This window comes from Schistocerca gregaria, chromosome 2, assembly GCF_023897955.1.
Source record: "Schistocerca gregaria isolate iqSchGreg1 chromosome 2, iqSchGreg1.2, whole genome shotgun sequence".
In the NCBI taxonomy this organism is placed as follows: domain Eukaryota; kingdom Metazoa; phylum Arthropoda; class Insecta; order Orthoptera; family Acrididae; genus Schistocerca; species Schistocerca gregaria.
The window spans coordinates 727,334,842-727,353,120 of record NC_064921.1 but is presented as its reverse complement, the minus strand read 5'-3'; the positions used below and the strand labels follow the sequence as shown (position 1 = coordinate 727,353,120).

The following is an 18,279-nucleotide window of genomic DNA, read 5'->3' as shown; positions in this document are numbered from 1 at the left end:
TGGCAGTTAGCCTCAGCCATAAACAAATGAGAACTTAGAAATTTGAGGGAAGAGGAAACAATCCCCCATTCCCCTTACTCCTGCAGGGCAGTAAGTCTACAACTATATGGATTATTGATCCCATCTTGTATACCCCACAATGAATCTGGATTGCACTCTTCACTCATTTCAAAATAAGAAATGAAATAATGAAGCAACACCCAACCCAAAGCAAAGCAGGGTGGACAGAACATTTCTTAACTGCTGCTGTGCAACTGCTTGCCGAGGTCAGTAGAACCATAAACGGAAATGTTCTTTAGCTAACAGACAAATGTACAAATTTCTTTGTTCTAAGATTTTTGGTCCCACAACTAACATCCCCACAGTGACATCATTGCAGAGACTGATCTCTACCCTCTCCTGTCTGTGCATAAGTTAGCAGTACACTGATTTGTTGTTGCAGTTATGTGAAGGTGCATTATATTTTGCAAATGCATTCTTGCACACATCCTCTACCCAAACTGGGCTTTGCCAGATGTGCAATACCCACAACCAAATTTTTTTATATTTCTATGTTGAAAATAAAACCCATGTCAAGCAATTTCTAAGATAATTCATCTGGAAACAATTAGCTATGAAATAACATTTACTAGGTAGATTTACACTGAGGTGTAATTCACATTGCAAATTTTTCGGGGCCCGAATCACACACAGGACAGACTGTTAATACCCAGAATTCTCTTATCAGATTAAAAATTTAAATAAATTAGTACAATCAAATATTATCAAAGCACACTGAATTCAGTTGTCAAAACGTTTGATTAAATTTGCACTGTTTAGTGTGTGGCTTTACAAAAGAATATTTTAATAAAATTTGCAATTTGATTGGTGCAAAAGATAATTTATTTGAAATTACAAGTGTGGTACAGTAAATTGTTCAAAATAACAATACATGCATTATAATTTAATTCTACAAAAATAAACGTGGTATTAAATACCAGTTTCACAAAAATAATGGAGCACCAATTAGCTGCTTATTGCCATAATGGTTACCAATCTGTACTCTCCATGAGCTACCATGAATTAACATTTACGTACCACTGAACATTGAAATTTACTTTCATTACTTATCACCCCAGAAATTACTCGAGCAGCATTCTAATAAGAACATAGTCAAGGAATCTCAAATTTTAGCCTTATCCACACACAGTAAACAAATTTTAATCAATAAGATAGAAGCATTTCCAAAAATAATCATTGTGAGACTATGATCTTTAAACAAACAGTTAATAACAGATTATGCTGATGAGGAGTACTAGTCACTAAGAAATTTTAACATTTTAACACTTCAAATAACATCAGGTGACAAAGCCAAGTAAATTTTAATATATTTAAGATGAGCCTAAATTTACCACCACTAACAAAAACAAATTTAATTAAAAACCTGACTAAAAATCTCAGCAACCCCAATGAGGCAGATATGTACTTAAATTTCTCAAGTGTATGGTCCTTTGTCTACCAAATACTTTAGTGTCATTATGAAAAATGTTATTAAAACTTAAGTAACAAAACTTTTAAAATTATGGTTGTTGAGTTCACGCACTTTACAAATAATATATTATCCATAAATTTATTTGATAGAAGAAAATATGCCAATATTTATAAACACACACAAAAAGTGTAGCAGTAACAGCAGGTAATTAATGCCCCAGTTCTCAGAGCAATACCAACTTTGTTGACAAAAAGATGACTATCAGCTAAAAGATCTACAGACTAGCAGTTATGCAATATTAAAATAACTTCTGGTTACAAAATAAGTATCAAACTTGTAGGAGGTTAAGAACTTTCTTATATTCTTTAACACATCTGAAAGAATAACAAATTGAACTCTGATCCATAATGTAATCTGGTAGATTCTACAAATCATAAAATAGTGTGATATATTTAGTACTGAACATTTATCGCATTGTATTCTCTCTCTCTCTCTCTCTCTCTCTCTCATTATATTTTTGCCTCTAACAAATGCTGACAGTCATCTGTTCACAATGTTAAACTATATAGTTCAACACTTTTAACATCTTGAATCCCATAAAAAGTATCCACCTGAGAATTTTTAGGATACTAAAGAAAGTACACGACAGTATGACCAAACTCTTTAGCAGTGAATTTTGGCACTTGTAATTGGAGAATACTTCTACAGAACATCTTAGAAGACAAAAATTTTGGGACACATGCACAACAATTCTTACTCCATGTGCTACAGTCCAGCAAAAGGCAACCACAAGTTTCCTGTTATTTTGGAACAGACAAAGCCAATAATCACAGACTAAAACCGTCACCAAACAATGGAGAAACTCATAACATGGCAGTAATTTTAATTGTACTCTGATTTCAGTGCAGTTGCTGCACAATGATCATTACACTTTCACTTTGTAAGTTTCTAACTCTCTTTCAAAGATTCATCTCCATTTTGCTTGTTTACAGTCAAGCACATCTTATGCATGCATGTGTAAGAAAGCACTTCAGTTTAAACAGATGACTGGCAATGTTTCCCCCAATGTAACCACACTCATTCATATATCACCAAATGTGTATGGACTACTAACTGCACAGGCTCAAAATAAAAGGACCTCCTCCATTTCCCTTTAATACTTCACATGAAAAAGGTATTATATGCAACTTGTAAACACAAAATGAATGACACTCTTTAACATCTAAATTTGTGATCATGACCATTTCTTTGTGCTTTTCTAGATTGGTGTGTTCATCTACAATGCATGTAAAAATAAATTCATACTGAAAGCATGCTAAACTGAAATGTGACCCATCCTAAACACACACACACACACACACACACACACACACACACACACACACACACACACACACACACACACACACACACACAAAACTTTAAAGTACACACATTTTAAAATAGTCATTGTGCATAATATTTTCTTATACTTTGTACTTTCATGTAAATGTTTGATGAATAATGTAATAAATATTGATACAATGGGATCTTTTGTGAGAACTTAAAATATGATCATCTTTATAAAGACTATCATTTACAAAATTACCATTTAGATTTAATACAAAAAGTTACCTAAGGCACAGGAAAGTTGGCTCATTCTTCACTCACTACAGACTGGTAATTCTACACTGCACTACTACTTTTATAAGCTGCAATTCCCATCCAAGAAGGTTCTGGACTACTTCGGCTTACACTTCCCAATGAAATAATAATTATTTGACTAACATTTAACCTCAGACTTCATTACAAAGTTCATACAATACAGTATTAAAAAATCTGATTATAGCTCTCTAGTATATAATAATCATACTTTCAAACTATAGTCAATATTTGAACACTTGTTTCACTGCACCTGGAGCTTTCCAAGCAAAAAAATTGATATGAAGGTAGAAATGTCAAACATATGACAGTTGGAAATTAGTATTTATATCTGAAGAATGTGATTCATCAATAGCCAAGATTGGTGTACATTGGTCAGTATAGGCATGGGACGGAAAAATAGCAGACGTCATTGTTATTTATTCATGATCAATTTCTATTACTCTGACAGATTTTTCCCCCAATCTAATAGGCCCTATTAAAATATAATACATAAATGTCTTGCAATGGAGATCATTTAGTGTGAAGAAATGCCCTCTGCAAACACCTTGTTCCTGCACTGTTCTAAAACCTTAACTTGAAGGAACATTCCTGATCTATCAAGTGCAAACATACGCAACTTAGACCAATAACTTAAAAAGTTTACTAGAGCTTCTACAACAATTAAACTATAAAGAACAAGTTAAGGGTTTGTGACAATTATTTTTATAGCTTAATTGAAAAACATAAAATCTTGCACCCACAGAAAGAAATATTTTAACACTTATTTTCATTATTACTGAACCTCCTGAAGATTAGATAAAAAAAATTGCTGCAATTAAGGCACTGAAACACATTTTAATTCATCTACAAGGTCCAGTTAGATATTTAAGTATCCTTCATGCACAAATAGTATGACTCTCATAAAATTCACAGCCATATTAAAGCTTTACATACAACGATGAACTTAAGTTACCACACACACACACACCAATGGATACTGGCAATGCCAGTCTTCCACATAAAATGCACAAAAAGTTACCAGTAAAAACAGATCAGAATCAAAATACTGCTTCTGTAAGACACAAAATTAACAAGACATATAATTTGTTATCTCATGCACACAAAGTGACATCAGTTAATAACAGGAACAGAAGGCACCCTCTCCACATTTTATTGCAGTTGTTCTTAAAGCCAAGCTACTGAAAATAGGTTTACAATTTTAAATATTTGCAATACAGCCATCATTACAATCATAGGAAACAAATGCAAAACTTGGAAACAATAATAAAATATAAATAGCCAAATATTTTCTTCTGCTGCTGAACACATTAACAAAAATAAATAAAAATTAACATCTAAAACATCACATGTATGAAACAATCATCACATATAATGTACAGGTACATTTACACCATCTGGTGTGAAGAACAATGTTTTGCAATGAAGTTTGAGGCATCAATGTTATCTTCTCACATCTTTTTCTGACACTCTAATTCCATGAACTCTAAACCTATAAAGGCATGTATACTCCATATTTCCATGATTTGTTTGTATTTGAAGCTCTACTATATTGAAAGGTGGCAAGTCAGGTCGCTGAAAAAGAAAGATTCTCAATGATTAACAGTTCTGGACACTGGAATTACAAAATGTGTTTTATTTGCTGGTTTACTAGTATATGGGAGTTTTGATCCACATAACTCTCCAAACGAGGGAGAAGTTATTAGATATAACAATGTAAAATTTATCCACAAACACAGAAATTAATAGTAGTTGCTAAAGATCAATTTAAGAGGGAGGAGGCACGAGTGTATCATACCCTATTAATCTGATGGAAAGTGTATGTTGGTAAGGTGTGCTCAGAACATTAGGATCTGAGGGATGGAACTTCCCCAATTTATTTTTCAGTGTAATGCATATTCTGAAAATATAGCACTAGGATGACTTATTTAACAAGTTTTGATATGAATTTACATTACAGATCTTTTATTTGCAATTAGGTGGTTTGAAAATGGATGCTGCACAAGGGTGCCACCCTTCCATCAAATTTCGTTGGCAACACAAAAATTAAACAGCTATGGTCAATGATCACAACCATCACAACAAATGGCACCATTGACCTGGAATAAGTAATATGGTGTACAATGTCCAATACGAAGACATGATGTTTTTCTTCTAAAAATCAGTGTCAACCTCTAAGTACCTTACTCCTCAAATCCACCCATAATCAATACACACTGTCCAACTTTAGAATCTTATTGATATGTAATGCTGTAAAATTTTCTAGTTTTAACACACAGAAATAAGGTGAGTAAAAATAGTGAGCAAAACAAAAATTGTAAATGCACAATTTATACTGAAATTACTAGAAGATGCACAACAGAAAACCTATTCAGTTAACAGATGAGAGCAATGAGATCACTCTATACTCGAGGTGTCAAATAGTTTGTACAGAGCATAGACTAAATTGAGATACCTGAACATCATTTCTGCTCCATCTTTCTTTATTGCTTTCAGTTTTCATTTTTCACTTACATCACAAACTAAGCAAGTGAATAACACGATGGTCTACCTGTGGCCTTTACACAAGAAGTTTTTCAGCTTGGCATTGACTAGCATAGTTGGTGGATATCCCCCAGAGGTCATCGTGGCCAATTCTGTGTAACTAGTGCACTAACTGAGACGGTTGGTAGGTTGTGCTTATAATGCTCCAAACCTTCTTGACTGGGGCCAGATACATGACCTTGCACGCTAAGGTATCATTTGGTACGGCGTGAAGAAAAGCACTAGCAATTCTCGCCATGTGTGGGTGGGCATTACCTTTCTGAAGTGTAAGCCCAGGATGACTTGCAATGAAGGGTAACATAAAAGGGCATAGAATAGCCTTTAAGTACTGCTGTGCTGCATGGGTGTCAAGAATAACAACCAAAGGAGTCCTGCTATGAAAAGTGACAACCAATACCATCACTCGCTTGTCGGATCTTCTGACAGGCGACAGTCAAGTTTGTATCCCATCGCTGTAAGGAGTGTCTCCAGACTCATCTAAGCTGGTCATCAGAACTCTATTCTAAGCACGACATGTAAGCCAAGACAATTTTCCTCCAGTCAATGAGATTCCAGGCTGAAGATGTGTCTGAAGACACCTTAGAAAGCGGTCGAGTACTGAAGTGGTTGTCGCCTGCCATACGACCCAACAATCAGGAATGATGGTGGGGTGCCATTCTTTTTCTTTGGTTGTCACTGTGGGGCCTTTATGGCACAGCAATATGTCAAAAATATTCTACACCCTGTTGTGTTGCTCACCATGGCAATCCATCATGGGCTTATGTTACAGTAAGATAATGCCCACACACACACACACACACACACACACACACACACACACACACACACACACACACACAGTGAGAGTTTATACTGCTCTTCATGTCTGCCAAACCCCACCTTGGCCAGCAAGGTCACTAGATCTCTCTCCAGTGGATAACATTTGGAACATTATGGGTAAGGCCCTCCAACCATCTCAAGGTTTTGATAATCCAACGTGCTAACTGGACAGAATTTGCCACAATATTCAATGACTCAATAGAGTAATGCCAAGCCACGTAACTGCTTGGGCAAGGGCCAAAAGAGCACCAACGTGTAATTTGACTTGCTCAATTTGTGAAGCTCTTTCTCTTGAATAATTCATCCAATTTTTTTAACTACAATTATTCATTTGTTTGTACACACATCTCACATCTACCAATTTCCATCCCATTCAATAACTGCTTTGTGGTGAGTCTTTTCTGTCTGGCAGTGAATATTAACTACTGTGACCCACTGACTCCTCCTGCTCAATAACAAAATGGATACAGGAAGAAAAAAAATATCTGTCACCAACTCTACAGATTGAGCTTAATGAAGCAGTTCATTAAAGTGTTACCCAAAGATGGAGAATGTTATTAGTATCTCTTCTATATTGTTCATCATAAGAATAAACCTGATGTTAACATTATGCCATGTCTTCTTCCATGTTTGCTTGAATCTCATTGGACAGTTGAGTGTGACCATAAGAATACAGTTCATGCTATGTTACATGCACACAGACTCAGCGATGATGTGGGACAACAGCTTTTCCGGCGCATTAAACTTTGACAGCACTGGCCAGCCTGCGATCCAACTAACCTACAATGATGTGAGCAGCTGCAGTTCAGAATTGAAAAAGAGACGAGCAATAATACAATATAGCTTCAAATATCATTTAATTTGTAAAGAGAATGGAATGATATTTGGAGAAACTCCAGCACTACCGCGCACTTCCTTGGTGACTAGACGGAAATCATGAAATGAACTCGTTCTCACCTGACATAGCATTCTAGTCACAAACAGGAGTGATGAAAATTTCTAACTTAAAGAAAGGCTAATTTTTCTGTGTGAGCTATGTGTATCCACCGTACTGTTGAATATTAAAACCACTGAAGGTATTAATTACAGTCAGCCATCTGATAATCTCTTAGCTCCTTCCTTACATGAAGCCCAGAAATACATTTCAGTTCTGGAAATGCCACCTGTTGTGTTGGTAACTAGCCTATCAACTATAGAATCCACAAAGCCTGCCAGATGCCACATTTTCTTTTGTTCTTTTATGATGAGCTGTTCTATATCCCACCAGTGTTTGGCAGTGACATGTGAAAAAGCTGCTGGGTTAGTTGCAGTACATCTGGCACCTTGACTGTCTTGTTATTCTTGGGCCAAATCCTGCAACTTGTCTCCAGCTTAGTTGTGTTCTTACTTATTGTTTTTCATGTTTCTAAAATACTTATCTACCTCTGTGGTATAAAACGATGGACGTTGTCCAAATATGCCCGCAAAATTTAATTGTTTTCTTAATTTAAACAACTTTTATGAACAGTCTTTCATAAAATACCGATAATTAAGAATTTGTATTTGAAATGAAAGCAGGAATTTAGTGTTCAATATGTAATTAGAAACAAAGCAACGTGCATTATTCATTAAAAAAAATGATGAGTTTTATAATTACGAGATGTAGGTATTTCAAATTGAACGAGGAAGGAAAAAAATATATACTGGGGAGATTTGAACCAACAAACCGTTCACTATGTTTGGTTATCATTCCATTACACTACAGACTGTGCTACATGTACAATTTGGGTTTATAAATCAACTATTTTACACGCAGTCAGTGCAACACTTCAAAGCCAATTATCTTCATAAATTTATGAAAAACATTAAGAACAGCCTATTTCTCGGCCCTTTTTAACTGTACTCCACACGTGTGATTCACTACAGAACAGAAAGCAGCCTCGGCCATTTTCATACTGCACATTAACAGCATGACAATCAGAGCACAATGCTGCAGAGACTGTGACTATACACAATTTTTTAAATAAAAACTACGTAGCTAAAGCGTGATTAAGAAAAACATTGATGGATGTTAATACATTTGAATATCTTAAGAGTTTCATTTAATGTAACTTAGTAATAATATACATATTAGACAAGTGGGACCTACTTCCAAGAGCATAACACCACCAGGGTACATGTATGTGCTACACCTTCTGACCAATCATAAACGTTTATGTTTGTTTACAGCAGGTTTATTCATATGTTGATTGGATTTTAGAAGTTTCCTCAAATGGCAAAAGTGAAATTTAAAGACAATTGTTGATGCTACATTTCAAAAATTTGTGCACTGGTACTGAATTATCAATACGATGGGAGACCATAGTAGGCCACTTCACCGAGATATACAAAAGGTAATTAAAATTTTAGTTAGATGATTTAACAAAAAGACAAAGTACATTTAAGTCAATGGAAAAAAATAACAACGTGATATAGACAAGTTTTAGAGCCCCAATTAGGACAGAGAAAAGATGAGGATAGAAATCAGTTGTGCCCTAATGAAAATCCCTCCCCCCTCCTCACAGTCTAGAAGCCCTCCTCACAGTCTAGAAGCCCTCCTCACTCTCCACAAAAATTATCAAGTAATAGATTTTTGGCACACACAAAAATCACCACCACCTCTATCTAAAATAAATAATAAATATATTTCACAGTACCTGAACTTTAAAATATTGAAGACTAGTCCCATTTTCCTGGAACTGGTACTTCCCGATTTCCATTGGGAATTCATCATTTTCATGCTTCAGACCCTGAAAGAACAAAATAAATAAACCTTTACTCAACAAGGATACGTGTTCATTTCATTTCTGTTAGTACAGTTGCATTTCAAACAATCCTCCAAAACTACACCCCTGAGCATTGGAGGTGCCTTCTCTCGTGTTCAGTGCTTGATTTGTAAACTGTGGCTAGAGTCAGCACAAACAAATACTGCCCATCACCTCTTCCATGTGATGCCCAGCATCGATGGGAAGTCTGTTTCCTGTTATACACGAAACTGACTTTAAGCAGAATTTTACATTCTCATTTGATAAAGCAATCCAAAACTACTCTAGTGTGATATTTGTTTTATTGATATGTATTAAAAGGAACAGTGAAACACTGAAAATAATTGCTTCTCCCGCAGTGACAGCATTGCCCTGGTCCATGGTGACTTACTTCCCTGCAGCAGCACTGCTCAGCCACTGTTGGGGTACTGGTTATTTTTTTTATTTAGTAACCCTGTTAATATAGATCAATAAAACAAAATATTGCACTAATAATTTGGGACATAAAATTCCGCTTCAGAAATCATTTAGTTTGTAATGGAAAACGAACTGATGCTTTCCATCAACACAGAATGCTGCACAAAAGGTGTGATTAGCAGTATTCTTTGTGCTGACTGAAGCTACACACTGCAAAAATAAAACTGCAAATACATGCCGAAACACCAGAAAAATGTACCTGATGTCTAAGGAGCGAACCCTACATGTCTACATTTGAATGATGTACGTCAATGAATGATGTACGTCAATGAATGATGTACGTCAATGAATGATGTACGTCAATGAATGATGTACGTCAATGAATGATGTACGTCAATGAATGATGTACGTCAATGAATGATGTACGTCAATGAATGATGTACGTCAATGAATGATGTACGTCAATGAATGATGTACGTCAATGAATGATGTACGTCAATGAATGATGTACGTCAATGAATGATGTACGTCAATGAATGATGTACGTCAATGAATGATGTACGTCAATGAATGATGTACGTCAATGAATGATGTACGTCAATGAATGATGTACGTCAATGAATGATGTACGTCAATGAATGATGTACGTCAATGAATGATGTACGTCAATGAATGATGTACGTCAATGAATGATGTACGTCAATGAATGATGTACGTCAATGAATGATGTACGTCAATGAATGATGTACGTCAATGAATGATGTACGTCAATGAATGATGTACGTCAATGAATGATGTATGTCAATGATGTATCATTAACTCCATTTGGGACTAAAAAAATAAAAACTTATTTAACATGTGGCTCTGTAACCATAAACTGCACTATCCACAACTACTTTCCTTCAATATTAGTCTACTTAACTCATTTCAGTTAAGCTTCGTTATTGTACAGGCATGATAAAATATATACATGGAACTCACCAAAACACGAAAATCTCTAGGTGCCGAGTCCAGTTTTCCAGTTGGTGACAATGAGCGTGGGATGTGCTCAATGCTGAATGCAGTAATTTTAATCCATGCAGAAAGTTGTATTACCAGAAATCCCTGCCCTCCTGTGAAGGCCCAACAGTTACCAGGTACAACACCAGGCTGTTAATGATATGAAGGAAACTAATTTTTTGTTGCTTTCAGCACCAAATTAAGTTTGTAAGTTGTCTATAACAACAATCTCTGCTTACCTGAATAACAGTTCTTGGAGAAACACCAGATGGGTACCAATGAAACCAACCCATTATTGTTAGCATAGCAGTCTTTGCTTGATAGTTTTCCGTGCATCTTGTGCTTAAAATACTCCCGCCTAAGCACAAAAGTGAGAAACAGATTGAGAGAAAGACAGTCACTTTTTGTTAAAACAGAGTAATTTACAAGACAGTGTTAAATGTGTACAATGCAGAAATACCTGATGATTCTAACGCATAATCCACCATTCCTGTTTTATCAGCATCATATTTCGCAAGAGCTCGATCAACAATTTTCTGGACATCAGAATATGATAAACCATCATTGCTGTCGCACTCTGTATGCTCTGTTACCTTGGAAAAGTAACCACCAATAATGGGATCCTGGTGTTGTCGAACAAATTCTTCTCTAATTTTTTCTGACACAGAGGTCATAATAATATCAGCTGAGTAATTTGCAGCTGCAAGAATCAAAGTTTAATTTCTATAAACACACTTCAACAAAATGACTAAAGAAACAAAATGAAAAAATATTGGAACAATTTAAAAAATTAATTCTATTTCTTACATTAACTATTATCATGAGCAAAAAGGTACAAATTATACATCTGAAATAAATTATACGTGTGTGTGTGTGTGTGTGTGTGTGTGTGTGTGTGTGTGTGTGTGTGAGAGAGAGAGAGAGAGAGAGAGAGAGAGAGAGAGAGAGAGAGAGAGGACACACACGATCACAAACGCGTTTAAACTGATTTGGTCATTATCCCTGGGGGTCTAACATCCGTCCTGCGACCATATTCAAAGCTAACTTAAACAATGATGTACGCACTGGATAGCCAATGAAACCCAAAAATTTATGCCACGTGGACAAATCAAGCAGCTAGATTTGTAGCTGATATGTGAATGGGCAGAATGGGCATGGGAATCCAATCCTCCACCACTGCTGGAAAAATCCTTTGAAAAATGTGGTGGTACCAAAAATCACTGGATAAAACCTAGGATGACACACTATGGGAATATGGCAACAACAGTGCTTCTTCCACTTACGATAGCGATGATGAATAGAACGATTATGATAGAATAAATTTTTTGGAAAAAAATTAAAGCCAATGCTACTACTACTTCTTTCCCTTAAAATTAGGATTACTGGGTACCGCAGATTATATGAGTGTGTACGATATACAGGGTGTCCCAGCTATCTTGTCCACCCAAAATATCTCTGGAACAATAACATCTATTGGAAAACGACTTTCACTGGTATCAATGTAGGGCTGGGGCCCATGAATGTACATATTTGGAAACATTCTAAAACGAAAGCATGTGTGTTTTTTAACACAAACTTATTTTTTTAAATTAGCTCCTATATTTTTCTTCAGCAATCCATAGCATGACAAAGCATATAAACAATGGCGTTGATTGCATCGCAATATTCCCATTACATCCCGAGATATTAAGACGCGAAGTTGACGCTTGAAACACCCGACATGCGCTGCTAGCGCACGTCCTGAGGCTCAGGCGTGAACCCCATGCTGCCCGTAATTGCTCTGTGATTGACATGCGTAATCACACTTCCATACTTATCAAGAGGTCCGAAACAAATAATAGGGTGTGCTGCCATCCAGCAGCATGGGGTTCACACCTGAGACTCAGGACGTGCGCTAGCAGCGCATGTCGGGTGTTTCAAGTGTCAACTTCGCGTCTCAATATCTCGGATGTAATGGGAGTATTGCGATGCAATCAATGCCATTGTGTATGTGCTTTGTCATGCTATGGATTGCTGAAGAAAAAATATAGAAGTTCCATTTAAAAAAACATAAGTTTGTGTTAAAAAACACATATGCTTTCGTTTTAAAATGTTTCCAAATATGTACATTCATGGGCCTCAGCCCTACATTGATACCAGTGAAAGTCGTTTTCCAATAACTGCTATTGTTTCAGAGATATTTTGGGTGGACAAGATAGCTGGGACACCCTGTATAATGATGTAATTACCACTTAAACATTAAAATTGCTTTTTCTAGAGTCTCATAAAAATTGACTTGCCTACTTCTTTAATAAGGCCCTTCAATTTTGTCATTGTTGAAACTTGGTTTGAAAGAGTAGCAGCTAGATGAGCCATCAGATGCTCAGATGGGAAGCCAGTATTAAGCAAACAATGCTGAAACATGGAAGACATACAGAGGGCTACTACAAATCATTCATTCATTCATTCATTTTCAAAGTTCTATATTTTCCAACGTATTACATGTAACAATGTGACTGATGCACGAATAGAACAGCAAACTCACCAAGTTTGGTAGAGCACGCCAGAAGGCATTACGAGTGCAGTGCATTGACAAAATGGTGACAAGGCAAGGGAGGAGAGTGCATGTGTTGGAATATGTGAGGTGTTTACCTGTTATGACAGTGCAGTGTGCAATGGTATCGACAGTTCATGGACACTGCCTGTGTAGAGAAAAGGTATGGGTGACGAAGTATGCCCCATGTAGCCGTAGAGTAGGTTAGGGAAAGTTTCATACACAGCCCAAAAATAATCAATCGCCCATGCAAGCCACGAACTGGGAATGCCGCAGCAAACTGTGTGGCAGATTTTGTGATGGTAGGCCAGTGCCTTGTGTTTTACATCACAATGCATGAAGCACTTATGGATGAACATTTCACCTCCAAGTTGATATTCCACAATGGAGGAACGTTCAAAGTTTACCTGGGAAAGTTAATCACCACAATGTGAATGTGTGGAGCACTGAACATCCTCATGAAATTGTGGCGCATTACTGATATTTGCCACAGGTTGTTTTCTGTGTAATGTCAACATACAAAGCTACACGGGTCTCTTCCTTCTGTGAAAAGACTGACTGATACCTCATACCTGGCCGACAAACTTCCACGTCACTGGATGGAGCGCAGGGTGAAGATCATATGCTCTTGTTTCCTCAGCCCCCGCCAGACCCTGACCTAACGCCCTGTTATTTTCTCCTTTGGGGGCATATTTAAGACCATGTTTACATACCTCCACTGCAAGAACACAAACAGCTGAATATTCATTTATGCTGCTATGATGACCATTACCAGGATGTTGCTACATAAGCTACAGATTGAACTTCACTGCCATTTGGATGTGGGTCATGTAACCAAAGGAGTACTCATAGAACATGAAAACTTTATGAGTTTGCACTTCTATTCATGCATCAATTTGGGCATGTAATACTTTGCAAAATACAGAACTTTAAAAACAAATAATATATAGTACCTTGGTAGAAGGGATATGAAAGGAAAAAACTTAAAACAATATCCATTAATATCTGGAAATACGCACATAGAGCAATTTTAAGTGAAACGACCCTTTAAATTAATAAAATTAATATTAGGAAAGGCAGTGCCAGATAACATCACTGGAACAATGCTCAGGACATTTTAGTCAATCCATGAATAAGGTAGCTTCCAAAACTATCATTTCCGAATGTAGGTCCCTTATCTGATAGAAAAGATGAAGAACAGTGTGTTTAGCCTCAGTTCATTTATTAAACATGAAAATGACAGAGATACTCAATAAACTTAAGTGCCACATGCAACAAGAGAAGTTTTGTGCATCATGGTGTGGCTTACTTCTAATATTCCTCAGGCGTATGTTCCAAATTGAGTTAGCCAATATATTGCCGCCTCCTCCTCCATGTATCTCACAAAAACCTTGAAGGTAAAAATTAAAGGCTCAAATTCATCATAGGCTTACTAAAGCTATTTTTCACACACACCATCTGTGAATGGAACAGAAATGGTTGAAGGAACAAGAGTTGTACAGTAAAATCCCAAATTAATGAATCTGCTGCTAAGGAAATCCCACTTTTAACAAATATTTCCCTCGATCCTGGTAAAATTTCCTTAAAAACAATGTTATTCCTCCCCACTTTCAATGAAACCCACTCTAAGTAGTAGTCTGCTTTTAAGGAATAAAGATGAAGTATTCTGTAAATTAAAATTCAGTTTTCTGCAATTCCTAACATGTTCCAATAAGTTTTCGATTTCTTTTGGACACACATCCGTACAGAATTCTATTGTGGCGATATCAGATAAAGCATCAAGTGAACTGGAAATCTATTTCCACACAGCCTACAACACAACGCTGATCACATGATCTAATATCAGTCACACTCACTAAGTAAAGAAGCCCTAGACATGATTTCTTTGTTGAATTTATCAGTTTTCCTTTTGTCTAATTATGACCTGTAAATGTAGAAAGCTTACAATTAGTAAAAGCAGACGATCATCCACAATGTCAAAGACAATCACAACATACAACGTTCTGGTACAGCAAAATGGTACAATTTTGTACTGTCTTGATCATGCTGCATTCTCAACAACAAGCAATGCATTGTTAAATGTTAAAGCTTGTGGTTTCTCTGGATGTAAATAGAAGAACATTTGTATGTCAATGTTTATAAATGGAAAGCATTCCTATACGCAGAAATATACTGCAACAGAATGATCAGGATCAATGTTGAAAATTTAAGTGCTTCTAATGGTCAGTTAGTCTGATATAAAAACCACCATAATCTCTCATTTCAGAGTATAAGTGGAGTTGGGGAGGAGGAGATGGGGAGCCTCTGTCGAAGCAGCAAATGTAAACCTGAAATCATTAAATACAGCGTTGTGGGTGTAAACACATTTTTACCGCAGATGAAACTGGCATCTTTTGCAATTTGCTTCCTGCGAAAACACATTTTGTTTCGGGAGAAAAATGCCATGGAGGTAAAAAAGTAAAGAAAGAATGACTGCACTATTGTGTGTAACTAGCAATGGAAGCGAGACTGCCCATGTAATATGGAAATTTAAATCTCTTAGGTGATATAGGAGCATAAAAGCCCTTCCTTTTATGAACAAACTCAACAGCAATTCCTGGATGACATCGGAAATATTTAAAAGATTTCTCAGGCATTTAGATGCCAAGATGAGTGTAGCAGGTAGGAAAATAGTGCTCATTATTGACCAAAATCCCTGACATCACATCAGAACATCATTTCGGGAGAAAAAAAAAAAAAAAAAAAAATGCAAAAGTTGTGTTCCTTCCATCGAACAGCACAGCATCAGCAGCCTCTAGGCCCAGATACAACGAAGCCAATTACATAGTAGACTTTGTACAGATGTTAATTACATTCTTTGAATGGAAGATAGTGATAAGATTCAACATTTTACAGACGACTCGTTGCTACCTGGAACTGTGCAACACAACTTTTGTGTTAAACAGTTTTGAAAAGGCTGGTTTAAGATCACTGGTTGCTGTTTTTGATTGCACTGTTCCAGAAAAAGGAATGGTGTATAATCACAGATGTTCCTAAAAATGTGACATTCTAGGACTTTCTTGTGATGAAGGTGTTTTGAATTCCACACCAAAGATGAATGTAAGATGTGTGAAAAGCAAGTGGAGGAACAATGTGCTGTAGATGGTGGTGGTGGTGGTGGTGGTGGTGGTGGTGGTGGTGTCAATGACAACAAAGAGGGAGGAAGCCATTGCACAATGTTTTGCAACTGCAGTGCAATGAACAGATACTGCCACAAACTATCATTCCTATTTAATACAGACGAGTCAATTCTAACAAACTGCAACTAACTAGAGCAACAGCTACTATCACTGCAATAAGCAGTACGGTCAAAACAAACAACTGTTCTTGATTTCTTTTTCAATAAAGAATGTAGTCTGCAAAAAGTGTGTTCATCTACTAGTAAGTGCACTGCATTTGAATTTGTTGTACATTGTTGGAGAGTTTGTAATTAAATAGTACTTACACCACCTTAACAAGCTTGAGTTTCAATTCTGGGTCACTTCTATGCACCTAGGCTAAACCCCCATCTACGGAAAATAATGAAGATGATTTGGGTTGTGGGACGCATGGCATCATGGTCATCAGCACCCTGATGAAAAGTCAGCATGCTAATCTAATATTTACAGAAAACCCCTATTTTAAGGAAAAGCTATTTGGCTCCCTACAGAGTCATTAACTCTCAAGTGGGTGCACCAGTTTTCGTAACGTGTGGGCATGAGGTGCACTTTGTACATATGTAAAGGATATTTGTTTAACAGTACCAATGGAAATGTGTATGAAGAAAATTACAGTTTAATCTTAGTTTAATTAATATAAACTACCATTATATGACCTGTTTGATTACACAGTAATAAAATAAACCTTCCATTGTATCACACTGTTGCTGCAATAAAGTGTTATCCCACAGTAATGACCCACTCAAAGCATTGAACAGTGCATTTGCATCAGATTCCTGTCAGCTGCTTATTTGTTTACTAATTATCTAGTAGTTAACTGCCTCATTGTAGGACTGTGGCGCTATTTCAGAATAAACATTTTCTTCTTGCCAATCAAGAATTTTTTGTCACCCATCTCACTGCTTATTTTATAATACTGCTGCTCAATTGTTCGTGTGACAACACAACTTATTACTGTGTTCACTGCAGAATAATGAAGGAATAGGTAGGGGCTCACAATTGTAAAACAACCATGAAACAGCACAAAGTATTGTTATTTGTGAGTGGCGCACTTTATATACAGGTGCATCCACTTGTTTGAGAGTTAAAAAGGAATTTTACTGTATAGGAAGTTCCCTCTCCAACATGACTATGACCATCAAAGCACATATGGCGAGACCAACTGAGTACCAGTTGTTCCCTATTACTTGCTGTCCACACAATTTGATTGGGCACTCTCTCTCTCTCGCTCTATCTCTCTCTCTATCTCAAGTGAGCGAGCATGAGAAGTGTGGAACAAATGTATGGCCCCTTCCATGTGACTCTGTGAAAGATGGCTGTTAGCTACGTCACAACACAGAGCGAACCTATGGAAGAGCTCCGAGCCTGCAAACACTACATCTTCACGGCCTGTGCATATCCAATCTCTTTCCACATAGCTACATAACACATGCAAGTGGTTGTCATTAGGTGATATGGTTATCTTCGGCAATTTCTGCCAAGCTATGCGAAGTTCATTGATCCTCTCTATCACAGGTGATATCAGGCGGACCTGGCAGCAAATCCAGTGTTCTATGGAAGAACCCTGCAATCGCTCAAAGAGCACAAAGACCCATTAGGAGTAGCTAAGGCAATTACTGTGATGATTATCAGCAGAGCTGTATTTAAGCACAAGCTCTCTAAGCTGCAGATCAGGTCACCCACACAGCAAAGGGGCCTGTAACATAAAAATTCAGTGAAAGGAAGTGTGTCCTCTTATAATTGTAAAAGAGGTACATATAACTATCTTGTATACGCTTATTTGACCGAATACTTCAGCAGATAGCTGTCACTAATTGAGTCAGCATTCACATCTCACCAATCCCTCATATCAAATTCCCAATGATAGCAGATCAA

The 18,279-nt window shown here is 36.8% G+C and overlaps 1 protein-coding gene and 1 long non-coding RNA gene across 3 annotated transcripts in view; one reads left to right on the top strand and one right to left on the bottom strand.

Annotated features, from left to right (window-relative positions):
- LOC126334855 (uncharacterized) overlaps nucleotides 1–18,279 on the top strand; it is a 48,906-nt gene that overhangs the window by 7,629 nt on the left and 22,998 nt on the right. The gene's annotated exons all lie outside the window — the stretch shown is intronic.
- LOC126334854 (klaroid protein-like) overlaps nucleotides 860–18,279 on the bottom strand; it is a 170,494-nt gene continuing 153,074 nt past the window's right edge. Inside the window, exons 11-15 of one of the 2 annotated variants that reach the window (XM_049997523.1) lie at nucleotides 11,135–11,374; nucleotides 10,914–11,032; nucleotides 10,657–10,824; nucleotides 9,151–9,243; nucleotides 860–4,687 (exon numbers count right to left, since the gene is read on the bottom strand). In XM_049997523.1, the coding sequence (XP_049853480.1) occupies nucleotides 4,556–4,687; nucleotides 9,151–9,243; nucleotides 10,657–10,824; nucleotides 10,914–11,032; nucleotides 11,135–11,374 (752 nt within the window). In that variant the 3' untranslated portion in view covers nucleotides 860–4,555. Of the gene's footprint in view, nucleotides 4,688–9,150; nucleotides 9,244–10,656; nucleotides 10,825–10,913; nucleotides 11,033–11,134; nucleotides 11,375–18,279 lie in introns of those variants that run through there. The other variant, XM_049997524.1, reaches the window with a different exon arrangement.